This window comes from Buteo buteo, chromosome 9, assembly GCF_964188355.1.
Source record: "Buteo buteo chromosome 9, bButBut1.hap1.1, whole genome shotgun sequence".
Taxonomy (NCBI): Eukaryota; Metazoa; Chordata; class Aves; order Accipitriformes; family Accipitridae; genus Buteo; species Buteo buteo.
The window spans coordinates 10742058-10769135 of NC_134179.1; the positions used below are offsets into that span (position 1 = coordinate 10742058).

Genomic DNA, 27078 nt, shown 5'->3' on the forward strand with positions numbered 1-27078 from the left:
AAATACCAAGTTTATTATGTATTTGCATATGGTTACCTCTCCCTTTCCTCACCATAAAAACCTACAATGATCTTGACTGATTTCGCTGAACACTGTGGAAAAGCTAGTGGTGACATTAAAATCTAACCTTTTATTTGAAAAAAATATATATAAAGAATTTTTTTTCCTGCAATTATTTTAGAAATCTCATGGAATGAGAAAATCAACAAACCCTAGAAGACATGATAACCTGAAAATCCTCCCTTAAAATTATCTGAAATATGACCAGGAAATAAAAGAAGAATGAAAAACTGTAGCTCAACTGAGTAACAACAGTCTAAGCAAGAATACATATAGAACTAAAAAAGGACACCACCAGAAGGTGGCTAAGTAGAAAGGTACCTAAGAAAGAACACAGGGCACCCTTCTTTCCTTTAATCATTTGATTAGTGAACTTACGATCCACCAGAGAGGGCCAAATCAACCTTGGTTTTGGAACTGTAGGCTATGAGAACCCCCCCAGTTTCCTACTGGGGTCCTTGCCAAAATGCTGTGTGCCGCGTTTTCCCATCGCGACAATCTAGGAGAAACGACAGATAGCCAGGGTCTCGCCCTGGGGAGAAACGGACCGACACAGATACTGTGGATCAAGTGATTTCTCCGTTTAATTGCTGCGTAGCACTTGGTTATATACCATAGCCATGCACAAGCCATCTACTGATTGGTTAACATGTGCTGTCCACGCGCCTAAAGCAATAGTTCGATTGGATAAGGTCTTCTGATCACGCGAACGATTCCTCCTCTCTTTGTCTTGCCAGGTGTCCTGCCTTCGGTCACATAGGCCCATCTTGCTTAGCTTTTTGTGCCTGTTTCATCAAACTTTGTAGCAACAGTTAGCCTTCGCCGAGTCCTTGAGGCCTGCTGCTTCCAGGTGCCTCTGGCTCAGATTGAACAGCCCCATTGTGTCTCTCGTTCGCTATGTATCTATTCTTCTAATTATCCCACAGCTGTGGAGATTTTTTAGCAGGTATACAAAAAGTAATTCCTTACTTCATCAGAGCATGCATGTATTGACATTATGATAAAACACATAGGGACATTTAACAGAGCTCTTGACGTCTCAGTAAACACGACAGAAGTTCAGATATTTGTATTCACTTCAAATGACTTCTATACAAATGTGGTCAAAAAATCACTGTTAAACCTGAAATAAACATATTGTAGAACAATCATGAAAGACAATACAAGTGCCTTACTATCTACCTGAAGAAAAATGCTCCAGTTGCTGAATATAATCCATTGCTCCAGAAATTTGGTGCTGTTCACATAGGCACAGAGCAACTTTTTTGTGTGCACCAGACTGACCATACGTGACCTCAGCCAAAGCCAGGCATTTTGACTTGTTGCTTGGTCCCACTTTCCCATAGTCATAAATAATATCTCCTACTGCCTCAGAAAAGGTTAACTGGAAGAAGACAAGGTAATAAAAGAAACCAGCATTACTAGTGTGTTCCATAACTTTGTTGTGGTTTAACCCCAGCCGGCAACTAAGCAGCACACCACCACTCGTTCACCCCTGGCAGGATGGGGGAGTGAATCGGAAGGGTAAAAATAAGAAAACTTGTGGGTTGAGATAAGAAGAGTTTAATAATTGAAACAAAATATAATAATAATACTAAAAAATTGTAATGAAAAGGAAAATAAGAGAAAGAGAGAGAAATAAAACGCAAAAAAACCAAGTGACGCAAATGAAAAACAATTGCTCACTGCCAACCGACTAATGCCCAGCCTGTTCCCGAGCAGCAGTCCCCTGGCCAGCTTTCCCCTTACTTTATATACTGAGCATGACATCACATGGTATGGAATACTCCTTTGGCCAGTTTGGGTGAGCAGTCCTGGCTGTGTGCCCTCCCAGCTTTGTGCACCCCTGGCCTCCTCGCTGGCAGGACAGCATGAGAAGCTGAAAAGTCCTTGACTTAGTGTAAGCACTGCTCAGCAATGACTAAAACATCCATGTGTTATCAACATTGTTCTCATCCTAAATACAAAACACAGCACTATACCAGCTACTAGGAAGAAAATTAACTCTATCCCAGCCAAAACCAGGACACTTTGTAATATTTCAAAACAAGCTACAACAAGTGGATTGTGTAGATGGGCATATTTCTGCATGTGTAAGTATTAAACTATACCCCTTTCAGCTCTTCTGCCCCTCTTGCAGCCTTAATTCTCCATATTTGAGAAAGTGGACTCTTCCTTCTTTTCTGTAATCTCCCAACTGCAGCAGAGAAGGCTCTAAGAGCACTGAAAGCAATAGGAAGCAACAGGACGTTTCTTTCAGGGATTACTGTAATTCCAGTCCCTGGCACTTGGGAGGAACAACTGCAGCCTTACAGTGTTCCTGGACATGGGAGATTCAAGGCTGGTTTCAGGAATAAGGAAATGTTTGTGTTGTTCCCAAGCTATGACGGAGCAGAGCGGCTGTGGCTGGGCATTCCACAGCACAGCCTGAGGAAGCCAGTCTACTCAGTACTGGTGGTATTTGTAATTTTTGTTGTCAGTCTCACAATAAACTCAGAGGAACATGTCCAAAAAAAGTGAGTTTTAGAAGCCTAGTCAGATTTCCTGGGATTATTAGAACAGAAAACGGCAATAACCATAGCTTGCTATCCAACTTCACATTTTCTCCAAAGTACAAAGATTCAAAGAAAGACTGGAGGAAATTTTGCCATATTAACAAAACCAAGCTATTTTGTAGTATGACTCTCAGAAGTAGCTCAGCTGGCTTTAACACTTTCCTAAGAAATTCTACGTAAGAACACAGGAATGGGAAATAGATAAAATTTTGCCACAATTACAGTGGCACAGTAGCATGGCAATTATTGTATAGCATAGTGCAACAAAATAGTGTGGCAATTACATATTTATACTGTCAAGTGTTACGTAACCTGTCTGCTACAGGTGTTGCTACCAGTTTTGCCTACAATCTAAGTGGTTTAGAGTTTATTTGCTTATTTTTAGTATTTGCAAAAGACTGTTTTAAAACCAGTACAGAACTTAATCGGAGGTAAAGCTCCTATTTACCTATACAAACAAGGCATCATTATGTTTCAGTAACAGAGTATTTTTCAACAGGCTTCTCCAGCAAACAATTAAAAGCAATTTGCAGATCCCTCACTACTGCAAACATCTGTAATACTTGGAACTAGAAATTACAGCTGCTTTTTGCTTTTCCACCCTAGAGGAACTAAGCCATTGTCTACTAACATTGCATTTAGTAACATTTTATGATTCCCAAGGTAGTCATAAAGCATGGCTTCAGAAACACTGTTTCACTGTGATGTTGTAACTAGCTAGGTCTTATTACTATAAGAACAATGATGATTTCAGCCTGTCAAAATGGCAGACTGTAACAGGTTTTTTGCATTAGTAGGATAGCTTATGGGTTAGGACTGAAACAAAGTGGTGTTTTGGTCCTGACACAAGGTGGTTTAGAATCTCAATTTAAAACTGCAATATGGGCTAGCGTTACAGAACGCTATTGCTCTTCACAAGAGTCTTTCAGCAGAGAGGCACCCATTATAGTTAATTCAGTACCAGACTGTTCTAGTAGGATTTTCACCATTTCAAACAAATCTGCACTGTATTAGGAAAACATATCTCTGACAGCTTAAATGTCTTCTCCAAATCAAAAATGCAGAAACAGATGCATTTCTAGAAATTCAAGTATGATTGTATCCTCTCCCCATAAATGGAGAAAACAGAGGTCAAGTGCAGGTACAGGGTTTACAGTTTAGGCACGTTTTTAGTGTAATTGTGTTTGAAAATGTGGATCTGGTACTGACATTGCCAATAAAATGAAAGAAATCCGTATCATAGTAATTATGGTTTCTTAATCCACAGTAGGCTGTGAAAATCTTATATCTGTATAGTTTTTAAGTACAATGTAAGAGAAAAGAGTCTCAAACAAAACTGGAGTCTACAATGCTGTAAGAAAGGCTGACAGCAACCAAAACAAAATGTGCCCTTCAGAAGGAGCTGTTGATATTGCTTTTTTGGTCTACCTTCGTATTGAATTTAGGATTCAACAAAAAAGAATCCATTAATGTATTTTTCGTTGTGTTTTGTTTGAAAGGATTTATTTTGAAGAAAAGGCAAAGCCTCATGACTTGGGAAGTAATGGAGGATGGCATCCTCCGTGAATCTCAGTGCAGAACTGTAGGGGTCAGCGTTCGGAAGATCTCGCGATGTCACGGAAAGTTAGAGGGTTAGTCGCAGTCTTGTGATGTACCTGTAACCCCACCTCCCCTTGTTAGTATAAAAGGAATTAACTGCGCAATAAAAGGTGGAAGTTGGCGCTCACACTGCGTGTGTTATCTGTCTCTTTCCCTGGTCCGGGCCGACCAGTGATCTAAGCGTGGCACCTTGATATGTAGCGAATGCTACACAGAACGACATACCTTTACTGTTTAACCCAGTGTGTTAATAGATTTCATTGCTTTTCAGACAATGCACATTTGATTGCTTCCAGAGTTATGGCTGAATTTGGAGGGTGTCCAGCTGCAGTACTTGAGTTTATCAGAGTGTCAAAATCCTTCAGCAAAGGGATATTTCTTCCTTCAAGGCAGCTAACAGCTATGAGGACAAAAACAAAAGTCATTGGCTGGGCACCCAGAAAAGTATCTTTCACTATTTAAGAACTCAGTTTTAGACTTTGTTTGCTGAGAACCGCCAAATGCCTCTGACAAAATTTTTACTAAATCTTTTGAGTCATATCAGATCCTTTGTTAATTACTCCAAATGAAGACTGCTCAAAACTGAAGGCAGAGGGTTCATGATAGTATTTTACCATTAACAGGTAATGGGTAAATCTCGGGGTGGGGAGGGTAGTCTTTAAAAAATATAGTTTTTCAAGTGAGAATATAGAAGATATAACATCTGCTACTAGGACTACAAATTTTGTAGTTTTGTCATACAGATCCTGAACATTAGTTTATCACAGTTTTTCTCTCAGTTATTGCCTTTAAAACTTGAACAAAAGGCAATAAAATATGCAGACAAAAAGAAACGCTGATCTTGTAGAGTTCAGCAATGCTCCTATGGCTCCTTCAAAGGAGGGACAAAATACTGCACTGCTTCAGTCTCTGACATCATCAATATCGCTGAATTTTGTGTTGCCAAATGCAAACAAAAACATTGAGAGGAAGACAAAATTAGAAAGACTAGTTTGTATTTATCTGGATATTTAAAATCATCAATAGTTTTTATATGTACCTTAGATTTCAGAAACTAATTTTAATGAATCTAACTAGAATATTGCTTTATGACTCAAAAGACTAAGCTTGAGTAAATTACACACATAACAGTAAGGACTGGACATTCAAACTAGCAGGTAGACCTTTGCTCTTGCCTAATGCACATAATTTCTCAGTAGAAATAAAACAGTTTCAGCACTGCGTTAGGAACAGCTTTATACTAGACCTTAAGATCACTGCTTAACCCAACACCTCACCAACAGTAAGAAAAGCAGCGGTTGTGAGTTAGCTATCTCCCTTTCTGCCTCTTAGGGCATGTCCTTAACATACAACAAAGGAGGAAAAAAAAAGCTTTACAGCTTTTCTTACCTTCAATTTGGAATATTAAACATAAGCTTCAAACCCACACAAACAATTCTTGTTTGATAAATCCCAAATTCTTAAACACTGAAATGACTAGACTGACATCAACTAAAATCCTGTAAGAATGGACCCAATTATCAAGTTCTTACACTTAAGATACTTCAGAGCTTCTTCCTTTCAAAGAATTCCCCTAGGAGAGTTTACTGCGTAAGTTGCTGCAGCATCATACTGACCACTTGGAAGTAAGTCACTGAAACTAGGAAAGAGGAAGGAAAAAAAAGTACAGAACATGATATGTTATACAAACACTAAATACACAGATACATACATAAAATGCTTGGCTAATGGTATAGCAATCTAGTCAAGAAACCCAAACACTGAGAATCCACAGCTTCAAAATATACATATTTAAACCTAGTACATCTTCATCATACCATTTTCCAGTATGAAGCAGCAGTTTTGTTTCCACACATCCAGTTACATCTCTTCTGCCTCATTACCTAGTGCTTCTGACAGTGTTCATAATGAAAACTTTGAGAAACCTGTGAGGGAGTTCAGTTATCTATGGGCAACTGAGAAGAGAACTATAGTTTAATATGTCTTCTAAAAGACTGTGATTTGGGAAGGACTAATCTAATTAATCAATGGCCAGAAATAGGAAAGAGTTATTTCTGTGTAACAGTTACACAGCAGGCTATACGAGATGAATTGATGAACTCATTCCTATTTTTAATATCACGGGATTGTATTAGCAGTGAGATCCAGGCACCTAGAAGTAGACAGTTGCATTACTGGGATTTTCAAAGGCATCTAATGTCCAATTTCCTCCAGGCATCTGGACACTTGAAAAACCCTCAAGTTGCACATTTTCATCTGTACACACAGAAATATATTTAAGATTAGTTTGTCAGTTTTCACCACACAGGAAACAGCTGGTCTCTTCAATTTCAGTCCCTTTAGAAAAAGGGCCAAAGAAGAACCTCTGAAAATGGATAAACAATTGACTTAACCTGCATGGCTGCAACACCAGCACTTTTTACAAACACCAAAAGGGTCACAAAAAGAATGTGTCCTGGAAGGACTGCATTCAATATGATGTATTAACTATGATATTGCAAACTGCTGATGCAGAGCACAATAACCATATTCTTTTTATTTTTCAATATATTGAAGTGAATCTTCAGCCATTTTACTAGGGACATCAAGAGCCAAAATACAAAACATGGCAATGTAGAATGACCACATCACTATCTCAACAAGCGAATCAGAGTTGAAATTGTTAAAGCATTTAAAAAATTAAAAAACAACAAAACAAATAACCACAAACTTTACCAACTGATACATTTATGTGAAAACATATTTTTTTAAAACTGAGAATTATTTTTTTTCCCCCCAAGAACTGAAACAATCTCCTTAAGCAGATGATTGTTTAGGAAACACCTTTTACAGCATCAGTTAAACTCAGTTTTCCTGCCAGTGCCCTCAAAAGTTACCAGACAGGAATAAAAGATATCATCTTAAAGACCAAACTCTTAGTCCACTATTGCTGATTGTCTAGTCTCATACTCTTATTCTCAATTGTTCTGACATTTCATTTTTAATGACTTTAACTCTTTCATCTGTTTTCTTTTTCATGATCTGAGAGAGGAGATCTTGCAGGGTGACAATCTTGTCCGATTTTGCCCAGGCAGAAATAGCATTTGCAACTAACAAAACTCGAGCATGTCTGTGGATAGTTAGAGGGAAAGATGTACGTGATCAGCACAGTTATCCAAATCAAGAAATCTTCATCATAGTATCAACAGTATCTATGTTAATAATTGATCAATGTACAGAACCTCAATCTGTAAGACAAAAAAGAAAGTCTACGTGACATAAGGAACACATCTAAATTAAAAATATTTGCAGATATAAACTTGAACCTGAGCTTCAGCTTTTCTCTTTGCTTCAGCTGTATCTCATAAGGCCAGTAAGTGCAGGAGTTCTTGTTCTAACTTAGTCTTTTTTTGCAGAGGGATATACTTTTTTCCCCTTTCTTTTTTCAATTCCAGCACCCGTCTGTCTAACTGAGACGTTTAGAAAGAGAATCCAAGCTGAGTGATCCTTCTACACTCAGGCTCGTGGGAGAAGAAAATGCCTTTCATGAGCTCCCAACTGTGGGCAGTAAAGCCGGCTGTTAACAGTAATGCAGGCTGTGCCCCCCCTCAGGGGCAGCTTCCCACAAAAGCAAAGACCCTCTGAATACATTATTCTTCAAGACTACACCTCCCTATTTCTACTGGGTCACTGCTGTTCTGCATTCCAGCAAAGGGATCTGCATTTTGCTGATACATTGCACTACCCTGGGTGGCTTAGTTTTTGGGGCTGTTTGTTTTAGTTTTGGTTTTATATATTTTTTTTTTTTTAAATATTTAATGTAGAATAAACTCTCAAACCAGCAGGATATCAGATTTACCTGGGATGGGCTTAAGAGGATGTGCTGTTTTCTCTGGGCTGCCAAAGGTTTCAGAGGGTACCTTTCTCACATTATGAATTTCTGATATTACATTTTTAATTTTTGCAGAATTCTTCTGAATAGGTTTTATTCTGGAGGGAAAAATCCCACAAACAACAACAACAAAAGTAAAACAGAAGCTGTTACCTTTTTGTTTTTACCCATCAGGTTGCAAGGATATCAGTACCAAAAGTTGTTGAACTATGCTCGCTGCCATACCGTTCTGCTTTTCTCAGTAAAGCCTGTCCCTCCAGTTTGCCATATTATTCTACTTCAGACTGCATATGGCAAGATAACTGGCTCTCTTGGGAATCCTACTACACACTGCAGCTACATAACAATACTCCCTCAATACAAGACAGTAAATGAGAAAAAGTGAGCAATTCACTCACTTTTCTGTATTTCTCAACCTCAGACCATGCATTTTAGCAATGCAATAGCCTCACTTTGAGGCTATACTGTTTTTACAGGTGGAGAGAATCTGTGTGTTTTTTTAACTTCCAAGCCTGATCTTCCAGTTTTTCTGCAAGCAAAGCCTTTGCTGATTACACCTCAAGTTTGACTGCACAAGAATCAGCACCAGGATGTTAAGAGCAGAAATCTAACACCACATTAGCAAGGTTTTACACAATCATTGGCAGCTTCCATATAAAAATAAAACAAGAATTGAAACATTTAAAAAATATAAATGAGAGAACCCAGCTATGACTAAATTATTCATGTCCTAATTAAAACGGCATATTTTGCTCTAAACATTATTAGAGATAACTTACTGTTTTCAAGCTCTCTTGCGCTTTTCCTATAGTACAATAGAGTTGTGGACTCAGATTCCAGAGCTTTAATCTCCCATGAAGATTCTGGCAATAAATGCCTCATATTCCTGTTTGACTTAAGTCAGGATATTCTTGTATGCAGTAACGTACTCTAATATCCGTGAATGTATTTTTGGATGCAATATTTATATGGAGAGAATTAACAGAAAAACAACTTTCTGGAACTTTCTGATAAGCATGATAGGTTTAAAATAAAATGAATAGACAAAATAATACTCCTTAGAGGAAGCTCCATAGCGCTGCTCTAATATAATAAAAAACAGCCCCAAAAGCAAGTAACATTGTTCAAGATGATGAAAATACAGAAAAGTTTTACATTGTGAAAGACAGCCTCTAAGCTTACCTCAGATTTGGTAATCGCAAACATTATTAAAGACTAAGGCAATCAGCACTTATTTGGACAGCTGCAGCAACCATTTCCATGTAATAAAAGGTATTTTCTCTAGATGGGCACTACATGTCCCATCACGGCCTGTATCAGAAATAGTGTGGCCAGCAGGAGCAGGGAAGTGATCGTCCCCCTGTACTCGGCACTGGTGAGGCCGCACCTCTAGTCCTGTGTTCAGTTCTGGGCCCCTCACTACAGGAAAGACATTGAGGTGCTGGAGCGTGTCCAGAGAAGGGCAACCAAGTTGTTGAGGGGCCTGGAGCACAAGTCTTATGAGGAGCAGCTAAGGGAACTGGGGTTGTTTAGTCTGGTGAAAAGGAGGCTGAGGGGAGACCTTATCACTCTCTACAACTACCCGAAAGTAGGTGGTAGTGAGGTGGGTACTGGTCTCTTCTATCAAGTAACTAGTAATAGGATGAGAGGAAATGGCCTCAAGTTGCAGCAGGGGAGGTTTAGATTGGATGTTAGGAAAAATTTCTTTACTGAAAGGGTTGTCAGACATTGGAACAGGCTGCCCAGGGAAGTGGTGGAGTCACCATCCCTGGAAGTATCCAAAAAGCTTGTAGACAAGGCACTTCAGGATATGGTTTAGTGGGCATGGTTGATGGTTGGACTCAATGATCTTGAAGGTCTTTTCCAACCTAAACGATTCTATGATTCTATGTCCTTAGCACTTACAGGTGGGGAAAACCAAAGGAGCAGGGGCTGTGCATTTTCATGTCTTAAAATACCAGTCCGACTCAAGATTTAAAAGCAGACCCAGTAATCCTTATTCCTATCCATCTGGAAAACTAAGAATCTTTACTTATTCTTGGCACCTCCCACCTCAGTCAGCATCTGAAAAAGGCAGACACAATCAGGCAGGCAGGAGTCCTTCAGTAACTTCAGCAATAACCTTTCAGCTGAACTGAAGAGCCGTTAATGCTGATACAGGGCATATGGGATATATGTCATAGGTCTTTTTAGCTATGTAGATTTTTTCCTGTTTTAGGACAGCTTTATAATGTTTTATCATTTCAAAACTGCCATAAAGTTAAGAAAAGTGGTCATCAAGCATGAACCCTACTGTAACTTCTGGGAGTATGAATTCATCCTCATGGCTTCTATTTGACTGCAGCGTACACAGGAGCATAAAACACAGCTGAAAATATACCAGTCCTTGATTTCTGTAACAACACCAACAGGTCACAATCGGTCTGCTTATACCCTTTTCCTCCAGAAGACAAAGCAGCAGCAAACCACTTTTTACTTATTAGTTACTGTTCATTGCTCATTTACCTGAAAAGTGTTTGTTACCTTGTCAAATGCATTACTGTATACAATGAAACACACTCCTCAGATGGTCCTTGCTCAGTGCAACTCACCTGCTCAGTTTCGGTCAATAAATATGTTCGTACACTGCAGAAATCTCCTGTCCTTCTCAAAAAAGAGTGGGAGAGAAGACAGAATGTTCCTCTGCTCCCACACCATGGTTTGGCACAGCAACGTAGCACCTTTCTCACGCAAAGCCTAAACCTCTTTCCTCCTTTTTTCAACAACTGCCTCAGATCAAAACCTAGAAGAAGAGTTGACATTGTTAAAATAGCATCAGGTGATACTCAAGCAAGTTTTCATTCTGCTCTAACACTTCACATATTCAATTCATAAGCATAAAACCACCTAACAAGTAATTTCCAAGTTAACGTGATTCTCAGTGCTCCTCTATTCCTAACTTACCTATGGCTTTTCTAACTAAAAATATTTGCCCTACAAACCCAGATAAATTTGGCATTGGTCTTGGGGAACCTGCAGGTGGCAAGGTGGCCTTAAGACGTTTTTAAACTGCCTCCACAGGGCCGGACCGAGGCGAGGACACCAATTTCTGGGATTTCACCCTGCAGTGCAGACCTGGGGAGACACCGCTACCTGAAAAACCCGCAATCCCAACACCAACGGCCACCGCGAAACGCAGCTATAGTATGCATAACGCTTCCCTACAAAGACAGCGCCCGCGCACCCCGTTAGCCGCCCTCAGGCGGGCTGAGGAACCCCTCCCTGGCAGCCCCGCCGCCTCCTCTCCTCAGGCCCCCCAGCGACCGTTGGCGGCTGCCCCTGCGCGAGCCGAGCCGCGGTGCACTGTGGGAGCCGTAATTCCCCCTCACCGCCGCGCCCCCTCCCTACTACCACTCCCATGGCACTCCTCGGCCAGGACTACAGCTCCCGGCATGCCCCAGCGCTGCTGGCAACGGCGGGGCGCGCCGGGAGCCGTAGTCCCGCCGCGCCGCCCGCCCCTCCTCCGGCGCGGGTGGAAACCCCGTGCGGGCCGGCGCAGCGCTCTTTCGGGGAGCCGCCATTCCGCGAGCAGGTCGCGGGTCAGTCTTCGCTGCGCGGCCGCACGCGTGGCCGCGTCGTCGTCCCCTCCCCGCCTCTCCCCCGCAGGTGCCGGCCTCGCCATGCAGATCTTCGTGAAGACCCTCACGGGGAAAACCATCACTCTCGAGGTGAGCCGCCGCCGCCGCGGCCTCCTCATCGCGCTGCCCCGGCGGGCGAGGGGAGGCGGGAGCGGTGCGTGGGGAGGGTTTCGCTTTGCCCTGCGGAGGCGCGACCCCCCGCCCCGGCCCGGGGCGGCGGAGGTCGGGCAGGCCTCGCCGCATCTCGGCCCCGGGCGGCGGTGGCGGCGGGGCCGCGCCCGCCCTCCTCGGGCTTCCCGTGCTGCCCCGTGTGCTGCAGCGCGGCGGCCGCCGCCGGCCCGGCCGGTGTCTTCTGGGCCACGGGAATGTCGGGATGCGCGGAGAAACGCCGGCCCGGCCGCTGCCCGGGGCCTTCGGGCGCCCCGTTTGCCGGGCCTGCCCGGAGCTGGCTGCCCCGTGCGGGGCTGAGCCGGCCGAACGTTCAGGCCGTGACTCTGAAGCTCCTCATGGTTCGTCTGCTTGCCTGGGCTAGTTAAAAGGCAAAGCGCATTTTCACGCCCCTGTTCTGTTTTGTAACAGGTTGAGCCTTCTGATACTATAGAAAATGTAAAAACTAAGATCCAGGATAAGGAGGGTAAGTTCCAGATGCACTTCTTATTCCCTTCTCTGTTGGACTGATATGTATCCTACGCAGATGTGATTGTCTGCAGCAACTTGTTATTTTATTACAGAATGTCATTTAATCTTGATTTATGTCACCATTAGGCATTCCTCCAGATCAGCAGCGACTGATTTTTGCTGGTAAGCAGCTAGAAGATGGACGCACGCTGTCTGACTACAATATTCAAAAAGTGAGTAGGAAAGGCTGAGCAGTGGTGTAGTACCAACTAGCTGGGGCTGTCTGAGCAGACTGACCTTTGCCGCTGGGCCTAAGAAATGCTTCAGATGGATTCAACCAAAGCAGTTGATTTAGGGTTGGGTAGCACTTCCGACTGGGGATGTACTAGGACTGGAACCGACAGTTGCTGCAGCCCAGTCTATAGTGTCAGGTCAGAAGAAAACATTTCTCACAGCTTCTGCTTTCAATGCTTCCCTTCTGTCAGCCCTGGCCCTCCGCACACTGTGGCGAGCTGATTTCGGGGGCTAATGTGAAAAATCTTGCTCCTGTCTGCCAGATTAACTAGAAAGGAGGAGCAACAAATAGCTGTCATGAAACTATTCTGCAACTGCAGTTAGAACTGAGGAATACAGGCACGACAGATTTTACAGTAACTGAACCTTCTGGGGTTTGGGATGCAGCAGCCTACTGTTCTCTGGAGCGAATAATCCTTCTAGAGCTTTCCTAATTGCCTGCTGCTCAACATCTACTTTCTGTAGATAAAAGAAGCCTGATTCAATACTACTTTTGTCTTGAGAAAGCATTGTGAGTCTATTTCATTTGTTTTACAAATAGGAATCAACGCTTCACCTTGTGCTGAGACTTCGTGGTGGCGCCAAGAAAAGAAAGAAGAAGTCTTACACTACTCCCAAGAAGAACAAGCATAAGAGAAAGAAGGTTAAGCTTGCAGTGCTCAAATACTACAAGGTATGTATGTAGAACAAACTCTAGGGGAAACTTGACAAAAAGCATTGCTGTCATCAGGAAGGGACTGGTTACAGGATATGCAGCCTGTAATGAGCCTGCATGTAGCCTGGTGCATTTAAAGTCCTTCTATCTGCAAATATCCCACCTGTTAAATAGATGAGAAACTGACTGTTGCATTTGGGCACTTCTGAACTTTGCTTCAAGAAGTTTGATGTAGTAACTATCACAAACTACTCTGCCAAAGAAAAACACTCAAAAATATAATTGGTGCTAAAAGGTGTTGAGTATATATGAGTTGTTGCGTCTTTGCCCTTCCCAGGTGGACGAGAACGGCAAGATCAGTCGTCTGCGCCGGGAGTGCCCCTCTGAGGAATGTGGAGCTGGAGTCTTCATGGCTAGTCACTTTGACAGACACTATTGTGGCAAGTGCTGTCTGACATACTGCTTCAATAAACCAGAAGACAAGTAAATGTACCAGACAATAAAAATCTGAAGTTCTTTACGGTTTAAGGATTTATTTCTGCTTCCTGTGGCACTGTATGTCCTCTCTGGTGATAAGTGAGAAAAACCTGTGAAACTTTGGATGCTGAGGGCCAACTACGATGAAATACTTTGACTCTAGAACTGAGCTTAGAGCGGCTTTGGTTAGTTAGGCCTCCTTCAAAGGAGATAATGGGCAGCAATGGCAGAGAAAAAAACCCAACATGCTAGCTAACCTTAGAAGTGGTCTCTTTAAACATGAGAGGAGTAGACAGTACAGTAGTTCTAATCTGGAAAAATAGGAGATCAAGAGGTCTGAAGTCATGTCTACAAGTTGGTCAATGCTAGGGAAAAAGGTAGTAGAGTCCTGCTAAGAAAATGCAGACTACATACTGAAAAACTGTATAGCAGCACCAAGATGGCTCAGCTATTCTGGAACCAATACATAGTCATCAGAAATATTTATACCATGATGATTTTAGACACTTGAAGTGGTTGCAATTAATTGTTGTAGTTAATCCCATTTTCCAGTAAGGTAGGCTGGGAGCTTTAAAAGCTGAACTTTGTTATATAAACATCACATATAAAGAAGCTCATATGAATCTCTGAAAGTTCATTTAATGTTAAGAGTTGAAGGCCAGACGGGAATAATACATGTTGTTTGGTGTTAGTGTATTCAAATGTATTTTAAAATCCTGGATCCCAGGAAGTTGTCTGTTGAACTTCTTTTTCTTCATAACAGATAATTTCATCTCCAATAATGAATTCTATATGCTTGTCCAAACTCAATCCACAATCCATACCCGTTTTTATTACCTGGACATCATCTTTATGATGCCTCAGTGATGATAAAGATCCTACAAAGAGAAAGTGCATCAAAGAAAGAGAGCCCACTAACGTCAGAGCATGAAAGTGTTTTGGTTTGCCCTTCTTACAGAATTAATGTTTCACCTTGTAGCTACAAATTGAAAGCAAGAAAAAATAGGGATTGTGAGCACTTTAAGCTAATCAAAGTCAGACATCAGTCCTTTTCAGCAGGTAAAGCCTGTGATGCTACTGCTTTCCCAGCAGCGTTGGCAGTTGTTAGAAAAAAGTCTAGCTAACAGCACAGTGGCTCTAGTTGAAGCAACTCCATCCTAAATCACATACAGGATCCCCCTACGATCAGATGCACACATTTTACACTAACTCCACAGGGAAATAGCAGTGTCTAATTCTGAATGCAAATACACGTTTTATGGCAATTGCACTTACCTTTCCAAATAACATCCCTGTTACGGATTAACTTAAATTTCATTTTTTTGTCTAGCAGCCCCTTCTGTACTCTGCATCCAGCTACTGGAATTTTGCTTTTTCCTACTGTAACAGAGAAGATGTTGAGAACAGAAGCTTCCCCTAAAAGAAAAAAGTAAAGCTGTATGAAGCACACAAGAATAACAAACTCGCAATAAGTAGAAGCAAGGTACGCTCTTCCACTTGCCCAGCTTTATAACAAAACAGAAAAGCAACTACAGAGGGATATGAAATGTTCCTATTGTATCAAATATTTCATTGGAGAATAAAAGGCCACATTACGAAGCAAAAATTTAACAATGAAGACTCACCTATTGTGTTCTCTACCACAGATGGGGGTAGTCTGCTATTTAGCTCATCTTTCAAGTCTTCAATAAATTTGTAGATGATATTGTGAAGCTTAATTTTTATTCCCTTTTTAGCAGCGAGCTGTTTAATGCTGTCATTGGCTTTCACACTGAATCCAAATACAACACCTGATAAATAAAAATTGGCAAGTGATGACTACAAGAGATAGCTCTTTAAGCGAAAGTGTCTGCTGTGTCTATTCTGTATGTTGAACTTGCAGCACAGGTTAGAATTAGCGGTCAGCAAAACAAGAAACAAGAATTTTACTACTGCTTCCCTTTTAAGGAGGGACCATTTACTTTGCCCACTATCGCACATCGACTGCTACTAACCTTGTATCAAGACAAATGGCTCAAAAAAAACCCTCACAGAAAAGTTCCCTGATGACAGAACTGGAGGTATCAAAGCAGAAACTAAGGCTTACACACAGCTCACCAGAGCTTACGTAAAGGGATAAGGACCTCCCATTTTTGGGCTGGAAAAACAGCTTGGTTGTCCAAATTAAGCTGGAAGTAAACTCTAAATCATTCTCATCCAGCTGTGGACTATGGCAGGTCCAAGGACCACACACCCTCTACAGCAGGTGAGAATTATGGGGTATGAACAAGAACAACTGACAGTCTTTCCAATTACCTCCCTGAGCAAAAGGAAATTCTTTTGTAACCTACTTTACTAGCTTTGCCCTGTTTTAAGCATCATAAAGCAACCTGAAGAGTCAAGAGTTTAACCTTAACAACTACTGGCAACAGCTTGTCAGAGTCCTTCCATTTTCATGAGATTTTTAGCCTTCCCTGTCCGCACTACTGTTTGTTGTTACAGGGAAAATTTTTAAGATACATGTAAGTTTACCTTATTGATGCTGCTAATTATTATTGAGAAAACAAAACCAGAATGAGACCTACCCATTTCAATGAAGAGTTTGTACTAATTGTAAATGGATTTCTAAACACACACTCACCGTTAAATGCTTCAGCAAGATTTATATCGGTTTCACTGATATCTCCCATTCCAAAATGGATGATATCCAATTTACATTCATCTTCAGCATCATAGCTGTCCAGAATGTTCAGAATAGCTTCAACGGATCCATCTACATCACCTGCGTGTACAAATGGAAGTATTGCTGACTTTGTATACATCAAAGAAACATTGAAGTAGAACTAAGGAAATGACAACTCCCACGCAACAAAGTCTTTTGACATCTGTCATTCTTACTGTATTTTCAGTAGCACGTTAAAATACATCTAACAAGTCTACTAATTCCAAAAATGAACTGAATAAATACAATAGGACCAGAGGCTCCATAACTGCTGTCATTTTCAGGTCAAGTTTGCATAGTTTTTCAGCTACTACTATCACTGCTTATGTATCACTAAATGTGAGGTCAAACCAAGTTCCTACTGTCCCACTTGAACCAACACATAGTTGTTCTTGTCCTCCATTTTGCTGATGCAGTACTGCTGCTCATATAGCTTGTATTTTTTTTTTAATATGTATTTTTTAATTTATATATATTTAGGCAGTCATATGGGTTTTACTCAGAAGTTCCTAGGTAAGGGGGTTGGGCTCATAAACTTTCCTGTTCCTCTGGCCCTGCTGGAAGCGCATCCTTCTGACCACTGGATGTTTTCTGATGCCCTGCCCCTTACTGAGAGAAGGTCAATAATCTGTTCAGTTTTAAGCTGATCAAACTTCTGGTAACAGACATTTAGTTAATAATTTAGAGCTATGCTTCAGATTGAGCATTTGAGAAGCACAAAAACAAAGGAGGAGTAAACAGAATAGGACAGCACCTTTAACAATTACTGATAGCACGTTTTTGTCCATCTCTGTTCTCTCTTTAGGCTTTGAAAACATTAGATGCTTATTGGCCTTGTACAGCACCGCTTTCCTCTGTCTCCAGGTCAGATGGACTAGCTTCTGTTGCTTCTTCTCATATTCCATCCTGTGTTCCTTCTGCTTTTCTTCAATAACTTCCATCTCCCTTTTCATCTTCTCCTGTTGTTCAACATAGGTTCTCCAAGCCACAACTTCATGTGCCCTTTGCTGTGGAGGAAGACAGAAACATTACTTTTCAAAGCATTGCATCAGAAAACTCCACATTAACGCAGTTTCATCCTTTTGCATCTTCTCTACAGGCTCACTCATTTTCTTTCATATTTAACAACAGATTTTGCTGCAAGGATGGCAGAGAATGAGCACAACAGCTTCCTCCCTGGGACACAACATCACCCAAGGCCTATTTTTACGGTATCTCCGCACTGGAGAGGAGAATAAATTACTGTTCATTCTTTCATGTGGTATTTGTCCAGCTCTCACAACACCTATTTCAAGCTATATTTTATGCATATTATTTTGTCAGAAACCAGTTCTCTCATTCTAAAATTAAAACACTGATACCATTAAGTACTGGACTGTTCTCCAGATAAAATGATAGTGTAATCATGTGAAAGAGAAAAGTCCTCCGTGCCTTTAGAAAAGGAACACGTTAAACATATCCCAGATTACCCCAGCAGAAGCCATTCAGGACTCCAGTCATTGCAAACAAAGCGTGGAGGAAGGCAGGATGACCATGAGAAGCAAAAGCATGAACCAAAGGTGATTCATCTTTAATTCCAAAGACAGCCTGCTTTCTTCATGTGACTGTAAAGCAGGTTAATCTGGGTGCATGGAGATGAGGAGAGGACAGTCTGGCAGGGGAGAGGTGGGCACAGTGGAAAATAAAGAGGCAATATGCAAATCCTCATTCCTCTTACAGAACACCTAGCTCAGGTCTCTTAATACCCCTGCTCGGCCTTCATCTTTCATCAGATTATCCAGGTTATTTAGAATGAAAGCTATCACTTATTTTTTAACTCAGCTCCTTCTCATCCTGCCATATAAAGTTTCCATTAAACAGTTTTTTCTGTACCTCAGATTCTACTTCAAGGATTTCATCTCCCGCTGAAGGGACTTCCTTCCAGCCCATGATTTCCACTGGGATGCCTGGAGAGGCTGCATCTACAGCTTTGCCATTCTCATCAAACATGAAACGCACTTTTGCCCAGGTCTTCCCTGCAACCAGAACACAGCCTTTTCTCAGAGTGCCTCTTTGGATGATGGCTGTGGTAACTGGACTAGTGAAGAGCAGAGGAAAAAAAAAAAAAAACAACAGACAAAATTAAAGTGACTCCTGACAGTTTTCATGGTTAGCACAGGTAAGCAAAGACAAAACAGAACATACTTGTGATCGATCACAGACAGAATATTCCTATGACACTTTTTATTAGAGCACTAATAAAATTTCAAAGTGACTTGCAAAAGCCCAAAACCTGTACTATACTCTTTTCATTTCTGCAGATCAATACAAAACTTGGCATTTGTGAAATCAGCAACAGACTGATTTTACACATTAAGTGACACTCCACCCTGTGCAAAAACCCCAAACCCCAACAACTTTCTAGAATTCAACACTTCAATGCTTTAGTTACAAACACTGCAAAGAAACTGTTACAGTTTTATCTAAAAACAACAACAAAAAGTTCAATGTTAAACATAAATATTGAGGTACAAACCACCTGAACAGTATCTCTCCATTGTTACAAATGGCTTCATTAAAGTTGGAAAGGTGGCAGATTACTTACCCTTTCCCTTTGTCTTTGCGAGACTCAATTACAGTCCCCTCTACCAAACCTGTGGAATCTGCCTTCAGTTCTAACATCTCTGCTAAAGCAACAGTTGCTTCTCCTAAAACCATCAGGTTTTCACCCTGCATAAAACCATGCACAAAATAATATATAAAGAATAAAGGAAACACCAAACGCCCAATAAAAGTAAGATCAGAGTTGAAATCTTAGTGCCAAATTTCCCCATTTAATTCAGAATTTCTAACAATGCAATACAGTCCAATAGCACAGATCCCTTTGCCTTCAAAGCAAGATGGCACTGAAGTAATGAACTATTAAGACTGCTGCACAGCTAGTCCAGAATGCACAAAACATTCGGAAGGACAGTTTCTTTGCTTCTCTGTTCATAGCATCCAGGTCAAGCATGCAGAAAAAGACCTTGCAATATTCTGCTACAAGTACATTAGCAGTACAAATTAAAAAAACCCAAAACCCAAACAAAACACCTGAACAGCCAAATTGAAACTTGATGACATCTACCACCCAGTCAAGACTCCAGGACATCAAAGAGACAAAACTGTTGGTCTGTTTTCTTTTTTTTTTTCCCCTTTGTTCTAATTACATTTTGAGAACAGGTACAACGAGCTAGCTGTCAGTCATCAGATCCAGGTCTACAGGAAATTAGGGCAAAACATACGCTACAGAGGTGAATGGAGAAGCCATTTCTATGTACGCCTATTTTAAGTGTAAGGGCATGACTTCAAAAGGTCTTGAACTTGCCTGAAATTTTAGAAAATTACTTGGGATGCATTTAGAAAGATAGCAATAAGGCTAAGGCACTGCTTCATCAGTTTGGACAAAGCTACTTTAGCCACCACAAACCTCAAGTTCAGATTTTAATTCGGTTTTTACCTATCAGTTGTTTGCAAGGATAAGATGGTAAATCTTGTAAGACTGCTATGAAACTATGTTCCTGTGATTAGGCATGTGTTAGGAAAATATTTATTCACCCTTGTTTGAATTTTTCTCCTCATGCATAGCGTTATCACAGACATTGATTTTGCACTGATTCCATACAGTGAGCAAATATATGAGAAAACAGAAATTAGGGTTAACCTGAAAAATATCCACTAAATTTCCAGAAGAAAAATGAGATTACTATTGCTCACTGAAGGTCTGAGCCTCAAAATACGATAGGAGCATGTTTCAAATAATTCTGGTGAGACCCAGCAGTGCTTGGCTCATGGTAAGGTGTCAAATACCAGGAAGATAAGCATTTTATTTTCCAGCTGCCAAATAAAAACGCAGCTGTATGCATATATTAGATACCCAGGAACACCAAAATTTTTTCCACCAAAACTTTACCTTGAGTGCAGAAATATTCACAGCTTGAACGTCACCTCCAAACTCTTCACAGACCACATCATGAGCCAGCAATTCCTTCTTTACTCTTTCAGGATCAGCTTCAGGTTTGTCACACTTATTAATGGCGAGGATAAGAGGAACTAAAAAGAGAACAAACTCATTACCAACCTAACCAAAACTTGCTGCTACTAGCACAGCTGCAGTAAAAGGTTAGAGTAGGTTATGACCACTTAGAACAAATCATCTCACTTGGTGCCTATTGAGCAGCCACTGAGATCTGAGCAACCGTGTGTAAGCTAGAGGAGTTATCCTAATATGGGAAGGGAAAAAAAACCCCGACAATAAACCCCGCACACACCCCCTTTGAGTGCTCTTCTGGCAAACCTGCAAGTCCTGCAAAAAAATATTAGTATTTTACTCTCTTTATGTATTACTGCAACATTCTGTGTATTTTTCAAACACCTTCCCAGGGGAGAAGGAATGGGACTACAACGGTTACTTCCCAAGCTCTGTGGATTACAATTCAAGGAGTTTCTTTTGAGAGGTGAATAAACGTTTGCAAAGCACTCATTATTTGAACTGCATAGTAACACACATCTTGTATATTAACTTTGTGTACTGGGCTTGCCACTCACTTCAAAATGTACCGTTAACAAAGTTAAACGCCATACCTCCTGCATTTTTAGCATGTTGAATGGATTCTATAGTTTGTTGCATTACTCCGTCTTCTGCTGCTACAACCAGTATGACGATGTCAGTAACATTGGTACCTCTTGCTCGCATGGCTGAAAAAGCTGCATGTCCAGGAGTATCAAGAAAAGTTATCTTTTCCCCAGAGGGCAAATGCACTGTGGAAAAACGCATATGGTATGTTTTAAAATCAGCATTTCACATAGCTTTATTTGACCTATTGTACATCAAGCATCACTCCTTCAAGAACTTTCTTAATAATAGTAACATATTTTAGGCAGACAGGTAACTGTTGGCATGGAGGTCAAAGGTGCTTTTAACTCCTCAGGAAAGAAAAAGTGCCCTGGAATCCTTCATAATCCAAAATAGTCTAAATGTAAGTTCAACTCCGCAGACAATACACTTCAAAGTCCCATCCACACTTATGGCAGTTATCACAAGTTATGATTTCCTTTTTCACTGCTTACATACAAACTGTTTATGCCACGACATTTTTCGCCCAATGAACTGGCAGCAAGTCAGCCCGCTATGCAACACGGAGAGTAAACCATTTTATACACAAGCACGTACACTTCAATCATACCAAGAAAAGCACCAATGTGTTGCGTAATGCCTCCTGCTTCCATTGATGCCACCTGAGTTTTTCGTAGACTGTCAAGTAAGGTTGTTTTCCCATGATCGACGTGGCCCAAGATAGTAACAACCGGGGGACGTGGGGTTAGTACTGCTGGGTCTGCAGGAGGCCTACAATTAGAACAAGAACTTGTTTTTACGTACCAAAAAAGTTTACTGAGAGACATGCATGTCCACTATGACTAATGAAGAGCCATTTACCAGAACTTAGTGATCAATAGGTGAGGCTAACTTCTCCCCACCATGATCATAAATCCTAGCTACACGACACAGTTAGCCCTCTTAGTCTTACTCCTGCATCAATTAATACAGCAATTCAGTATATTAAAGAAGAATTGGCTTTTCTTCAGTTTTATGGCCAAAGAAATCAAAATAGTAAGCTTTACCTTTTAAAAATTATCAGATTGTGGCCATATCAGGTATTATCAACATACCATCACAATAAAGAAAATACAGTACATGAAAAACACTTGCAGAAACAAATAGGATAAAAAGACCCAAAAAGAACAGAGCTTACCTTTTCACAGCATCTGTGTTTTCTCTTTCTTTTTCCTCTTTCAGTTTTGCTGATTTATACTTCATTCCTGATTTTTTAACAATCAGCTTGATATGGTCTTCATATAAGACAGAATCTGGTTCCAGTGAATCAAGGTCAACGTCTGTGTACAGCAGTGCTTCATAAATATGATCTGAAGAAAAAAATAAAGGCATTTAACAATTACATCCACAAAAACATGTGGGACAACCCCCCTCACCACCACTTCATCCAGTTTAAGACTTTTTCATTAGTAGTTTGTATCGTGCTAGTATGTTTCATTCAGCAAGCGTTTTCCCTTTAGTTAGATTTATCTAAAAGTTCCTGTTACGCTACATACTTGCAATGAAGAACTTGATTCAGAAAGGTATACTGAAAATGACTGCCTCATTAGATGCTACAATCTTATTTTTCACTCAGATTTTCATAGACTACTTTCCCATTAACCCCTAAGAACAAACCAACTGAAACTCATCTAAATCAAATAGCTAAGAAGCAATTCAAGGAGGAAGGAAATTTGATAAATCTGTTCATATGCCACCTTCCTTGGTGGTAGAGATACAGAACATACTGCAGCAGTCAAAAATTACTACCTGTTGACCTAAGTACCACTACAAATCTATATCAGAAATGTACAGCAAGACGTGACAGACTTTTCTGCTTCTCTCCTCATTGCTGAGAGGGAAGTTTGCCAGAAAAAGTACCCAGCTGGATAAAAAGACATTGGGGATTGGTATTACACAGGTATGGAATTACTTCAAATGTCAATAGTCAAAACATGCTAGTAACCCTCCTAAAACATCATTGAAAGCTGGTCAAGCTGAGCCGCTATACAACCAGGAATGGTTCATGGGATTAAAAGCACAAGCCTGCTTCTGTAAGCCAGTTGTTAGGGCAGTCACCTCAAGAGGGGAGTGTTTCCAGACAAGTCCTGCCTGCTCCCAGTTAATCGAATGACTGTTTTAATGAAATACATATTGCTCCTGAATCCAAGATTCCTGATCCCAGGGTTGGAATAGGGACTGAAGCTCTTTTGCGCCTTCTCTCTTTAGCCATGAATTCTTACTCACAGGGGTCCAGCTTCGACAAACCAGGGTGCAACATTTTTCCTTCCAGAATAATTTAGCACTTAAGAAACACAATCATAAAGAGCAGTCTACATGGATCTGAAGCCTTTCTGCTGGAGACAGAAGAGAGTCCTGGCTTCTTCACATCAAAGTGTCTTGCCTGGTACTTTGGATGGCCCGACTTTTTTTCCTTGTTAGTCTGCCATTGTGTCTACCAACATTTTCTTTGCTATGAGCGCAGTCTACCTTGCTAAGGGAGGGATTAGCACCCGCTAACTAATGCCACCGTACTCATCTTTGCCTTTACCACTCATGAAAGTGGCATGATAGATTTTTAACTGCTGTGTTTCATTCAATCTCAAACAACAGAGCAGGCTCTCACCTATATCTTTACCCATAGCTCGTGCAAGTTCCTCAACAGTCATCTTCTGCCTTATCTCCACTTCACCTTTTGTCAGTGGTATCTTCTTTTTCTTCTTTTTTGTCCCCTACGTGGAATTAGAGACATATATAGGAACACATAGCTGACATAAACTAAGAAATAATAAACACAATATTAAAAAGAAAATGGTCTCAAGCTATATGATGTAAATGCATCTTTTTTTACTACAATACTAATGAATTACAATAAATGAATGACTTAACAGATTGTACTATTTAAAACATATAGCATACTATACTTAAATATTTTTTCATTTTTAATTTTTCAAAACAAGGAAAAAAATCAACAAAATTTTCATTTTTGTTTGTAATAACTTCCTCCTGCCTCTGCGAGATTCACGATGCTGCTGGCATAAGCACTTTAAGTCAATATTTGAGAGGGAGTCACAATACAGTCATACATTAAGTACACTTTGTCTTACAAATGTATAAGAACTTCTCTATATTCATTAATAAAGCTCTTTTTTTTGTAATTAAAATGCTCAAACTGAGCTCTTGTACTTTGAAATTTCACATAAAAACAGAGATTACTGGATTTTATTAATTACCTCCTTTGTAGCTAGATGTCTGCATTGCAGTAAGGCAACACTGATTAATTTGTCTTTTTGCCAGAACTGCGGATACAGAAGAACGGACCACACGGGATGCGCAGATGATTGCACAGGCTTCCATTGTGCTCTGTAAACTTTTCTGTAGGAGAGAGTACGCAGCTGCCGGCAAGCAACACGTAACTGCACCAGATTTTCAAACTGTAGGATCAACCCTCGATTCATTTCCTCACTGAAACTATAAAGGACACACTGAAATCAGTCTCAAAGCTGAAAGATCCTCTTTCCTATGATAATACGGACAGGAACACAAGGCACAAATGTTATCTTTCAAAACAGGCTTTTTAATGCTGAGAAAGTTGAACTATTTAGTAACTGTTTCAGTTTTTCAGTTTCCTTAAGTACTTCACCTTTCTCCACTGTCCCACTGCAGACACACAGATCTACTAATACTGCCACAGCTTACAAATCTTTCACCTATCTCCAATGATCTTTAATATAAACTACTAAAGTCCCCATTTCAGGTTCTTTGATGCTACCTAGGAAAAAAGGGGTATTTGCACTCCTCATGCTACACTGATAGAGTGATCCAGGTGCAACCTACCTCTCTAAGCCAGTAAAACACATTTGCAAAATGTCGCTTACATGAGCATATACCACCACTAAAAGACGTAATACCAGTGTTGTCACATGGACAGAGATGTCCTTTGAGGCTAAGCCCTGGCTTAGCAATTAAGCTTTCCAAGATGCTTCTATCAGATCATCCCACATCTTGTTTTAACCATCTTAACTTTGGTCTGAGTAATTTTGCTAATTATCCTGTACAACAGTCTCCTATTTGAACTTCTCTCCTTGTTCAGAGTTGCCTATTTCGTCCTTCTGCTCAGTGATACCATTCTCTGTACCTTCTGTGTCTTCTCTCAAAAAAGGTGGCTTTGTACCATCTTCCAAGCAGCTCCAAATGAGTGAAATGCTATTAGTTCCTCAGAATGACTGCGGTCCCTTTAAAAACTCTCGTCTCCGGCTACCTGCAGGAAGTGAGCAGATGACAAACTAACCAACCAAAAGCAACTTTTTTTCTTTTTCCCCGCCCCTAAAGAAAACTTTAAAGGGGCAGAATCAGTAAAACCGAGGGGCCGCTGCAAGACGCTGCATACACCGAAAACTAACATAAGGTCAAGGCGAGGCTGGACAAGCTCACAGAGGAGAAATCCACGCGAGGTTGCTAACTGCAAAGAAACCACTCCCGGCTACGGGGCCCGCGGGTCACCACTGGCTGGGACAGGCGCACCCCTCTAGCTCGTACTGCTCTCACGCTCATCGTTTTGGCTACTACTGCAGAGAAGCCGCCAGACTACACAGGCCTTTCGCCTAACAAACCGCCTTCACCCTCGGGGGAGGAGGGAGAGGGGGGGAACCAACACGAACGGCTGCCTCAGAAACAGTCTCACCCTGCTGCGAGCGGGACTACACCGCAACGACCCCCACCGTGCGGCCGCCAAGCTCCCGAGACCCGCCAGCTGCAGCCCTCCCCGCAACCGCAGCCCCCCATAGCCTTCCCCCGCTGTCCCCCGCCCCGGGACAGCGCTGGCCTGGCCTGCCCGGCCCGGCCCGGCCCTCCGCCCTGACAGACCCGCTGAGGGAACCCAACGCCCGCTCCCCGCCTGCCCGCTTCGCCCTCCCCGCCTGAGGCCGGGCGAGCCGCTCTCTGCGCAGGCGCCGGGTGGAGCGAGGGCACCGCGCCGGCGCACTGGCGGCCGGCGGCGCGCGCAACCACGCTCGGCTTCCCGGGCGGGGGCGGAGCCTCTCCTCACAGGAGGCGGGAGATCCCCTCACAGGACCCGAAGGCTGCCGGCCTTCTCCGAGCCGTCTTACCCTCGTCCTAGGGTTTCGGGAATTATTTTTTTTATATATATATATATAGAGACACACTTAAATTTGGGGTTCTCCTGCCTGCCAGGAGATGTTCGCTTTTCTTTGCAATGTCCTCCTGCCCACCTCCAGTCTAAAGCTTTAACGTGGCTGATTTTTTTGAAAGTTCTCCCTAATTTGGCATCTGGAAAATAATATCACTTAGTAGACTCGGGAAAAAAAACCAAAAAACTAAGAAGAAGCTCTGTAAGTGGTTTTTGAAAAATCTTTAATGTTCCCTCGCTAATGCGTTTTGTAAAACCCAGAGATAATCCCAGGTTACATCCTATGACATCCTTTAGCCTTGGGGTCCGCTTGGGACAGTACTACTTCTGTGGCCATCTCCATCAGGTGGCTGCAAACGGCATGTTATGAGTCATAACCGTCATTCCCTCCATGTATGTTTGAGCTGTGTGTTTGACAGGCTTTGCCCGTAATGCGGGACTTGCGGTACTTCACACAGGTGGTTTTCTGCACGCTTGCAATGGGTGGTAGCTATGTGTTTTGCTGCCCTCAGTATCTCGCTTCAGCCAGTATTTGGTCATTTATGCCGAGCACTGACAAAAAAAAAGCGTCCTGTATTTCAAAGGCACCATCTGCTGATGAATGTGCCAGCTGCTGATACCTTATAATGCACAGGGCCCTCGAGTGTTTCTCCAGAGGTAAAATGGGAAAAATAATCTCACATAAATCACAGTAAAAAAAGCTTAAATATCAAAGGTTGTGCAAAGGGCATTAAATGCAGTCTGTGTTCCTGCACAGGGAGACAAGTGAGGCAGAAAGACGGTGCAAGCACATGGACACCACAGAGCTGCTGGCCCGCATGCTGAGGGCAATGCGTCCTTCGTGCGATGGGACTGTCCAGTGAGTCTGGG

At 41.6% G+C, this 27078-nt stretch overlaps 3 protein-coding genes across 5 annotated transcripts; 1 reads left to right on the top strand and 2 right to left on the bottom strand.

Annotated features, from left to right (window-relative positions):
* Positions 1-163: 163 nt before the first annotated feature.
* CLHC1 (clathrin heavy chain linker domain containing 1) lies at positions 164-11411 on the bottom strand. The gene is given in 6 exon segments (XM_075036689.1): positions 164-1444; positions 4436-4614; positions 5777-5853; positions 6367-7441; positions 8053-8183; positions 10677-11411. Coding segments are annotated over 4 exon segments (507 nt in total). The 5' UTR covers positions 6408-7441; positions 8053-8183; positions 10677-11411; the 3' UTR covers positions 164-1234.
* Positions 11412-11605: 194 nt separating this feature from the next.
* RPS27A (ribosomal protein S27a) lies at positions 11606-13804 on the top strand. Its single transcript, XM_075035368.1, has 5 exons — positions 11606-11792; positions 12282-12336; positions 12468-12553; positions 13156-13287; positions 13607-13804. The coding sequence occupies exons 1-5, from the start codon at positions 11745-11747 to the stop codon at positions 13754-13756; spliced, it is 471 nt and encodes a 156-aa protein (XP_074891469.1). The 5' UTR covers positions 11606-11744; the 3' UTR covers positions 13757-13804.
* A 561-nt stretch (positions 13805-14365) lies between these two features.
* On the bottom strand, positions 14366-26007 carry MTIF2 (mitochondrial translational initiation factor 2). Of its 3 annotated transcripts, XM_075035365.1 has the most exons (15): positions 25926-26007; positions 25198-25320; positions 24293-24530; positions 23686-23791; positions 22219-22390; positions 21652-21812; positions 21050-21226; positions 20379-20518; positions 19032-19156; positions 18320-18524; positions 17202-17454; positions 16367-16507; positions 15372-15536; positions 15022-15162; positions 14366-14624 (listed from the first exon to the last, which is right to left on the bottom strand). In XM_075035365.1, exons 3-15 carry the CDS (start codon positions 24515-24517, stop codon positions 14455-14457), a joined length of 2181 nt encoding a protein of 726 aa, XP_074891466.1. In that variant the 5' UTR covers positions 24518-24530; positions 25198-25320; positions 25926-26007; the 3' UTR covers positions 14366-14454. The 3 variants fall into 3 exon arrangements, with proteins under 3 accessions (XP_074891466.1, XP_074891467.1, XP_074891468.1); XM_075035366.1 differs by lacking the exon at positions 25926-26007 and having other exon boundaries at positions 24293-24579; positions 25198-25828; XM_075035367.1 differs by lacking the exons at positions 22219-22390; positions 23686-23791; positions 24293-24530; positions 25198-25320; positions 25926-26007 and having other exon boundaries at positions 21639-21754.
* Positions 26008-27078: the final 1071 nt, after the last annotated feature.

Coding starts and splice junctions, on each gene's coding strand:
- RPS27A (XM_075035368.1), top strand. CDS start 11,745: ATGCAGATCTTCGTGAAGACCCTCACGGGGAAAACCATCACTCTCGAG. Junction 11,793..12,281: donor GGAAAACCATCACTCTCGAG/GTGAGCCGCCGC, acceptor GTTTTGTAACAG/GTTGAGCCTTCTGATACTAT. Junction 12,337..12,467: donor TAAGATCCAGGATAAGGAGG/GTAAGTTCCAGA, acceptor TGTCACCATTAG/GCATTCCTCCAGATCAGCAG.
- MTIF2 (XM_075035365.1), bottom strand. CDS start 24,517: ATGAATCGAGGGTTGATCCTACAGTTTGAAAATCTGGTGCAGTTACGT. Junction 20,519..21,049: donor ACATGCTAAAAATGCAGGAG/GTATGGCGTTTA, acceptor TTCTCTTTTTAG/TTCCTCTTATCCTCGCCATT. Junction 15,163..15,371: donor TGTGGTAGAGAACACAATAG/GTGAGTCTTCAT, acceptor TTTTTCTTTTAG/GGGAAGCTTCTGTTCTCAAC.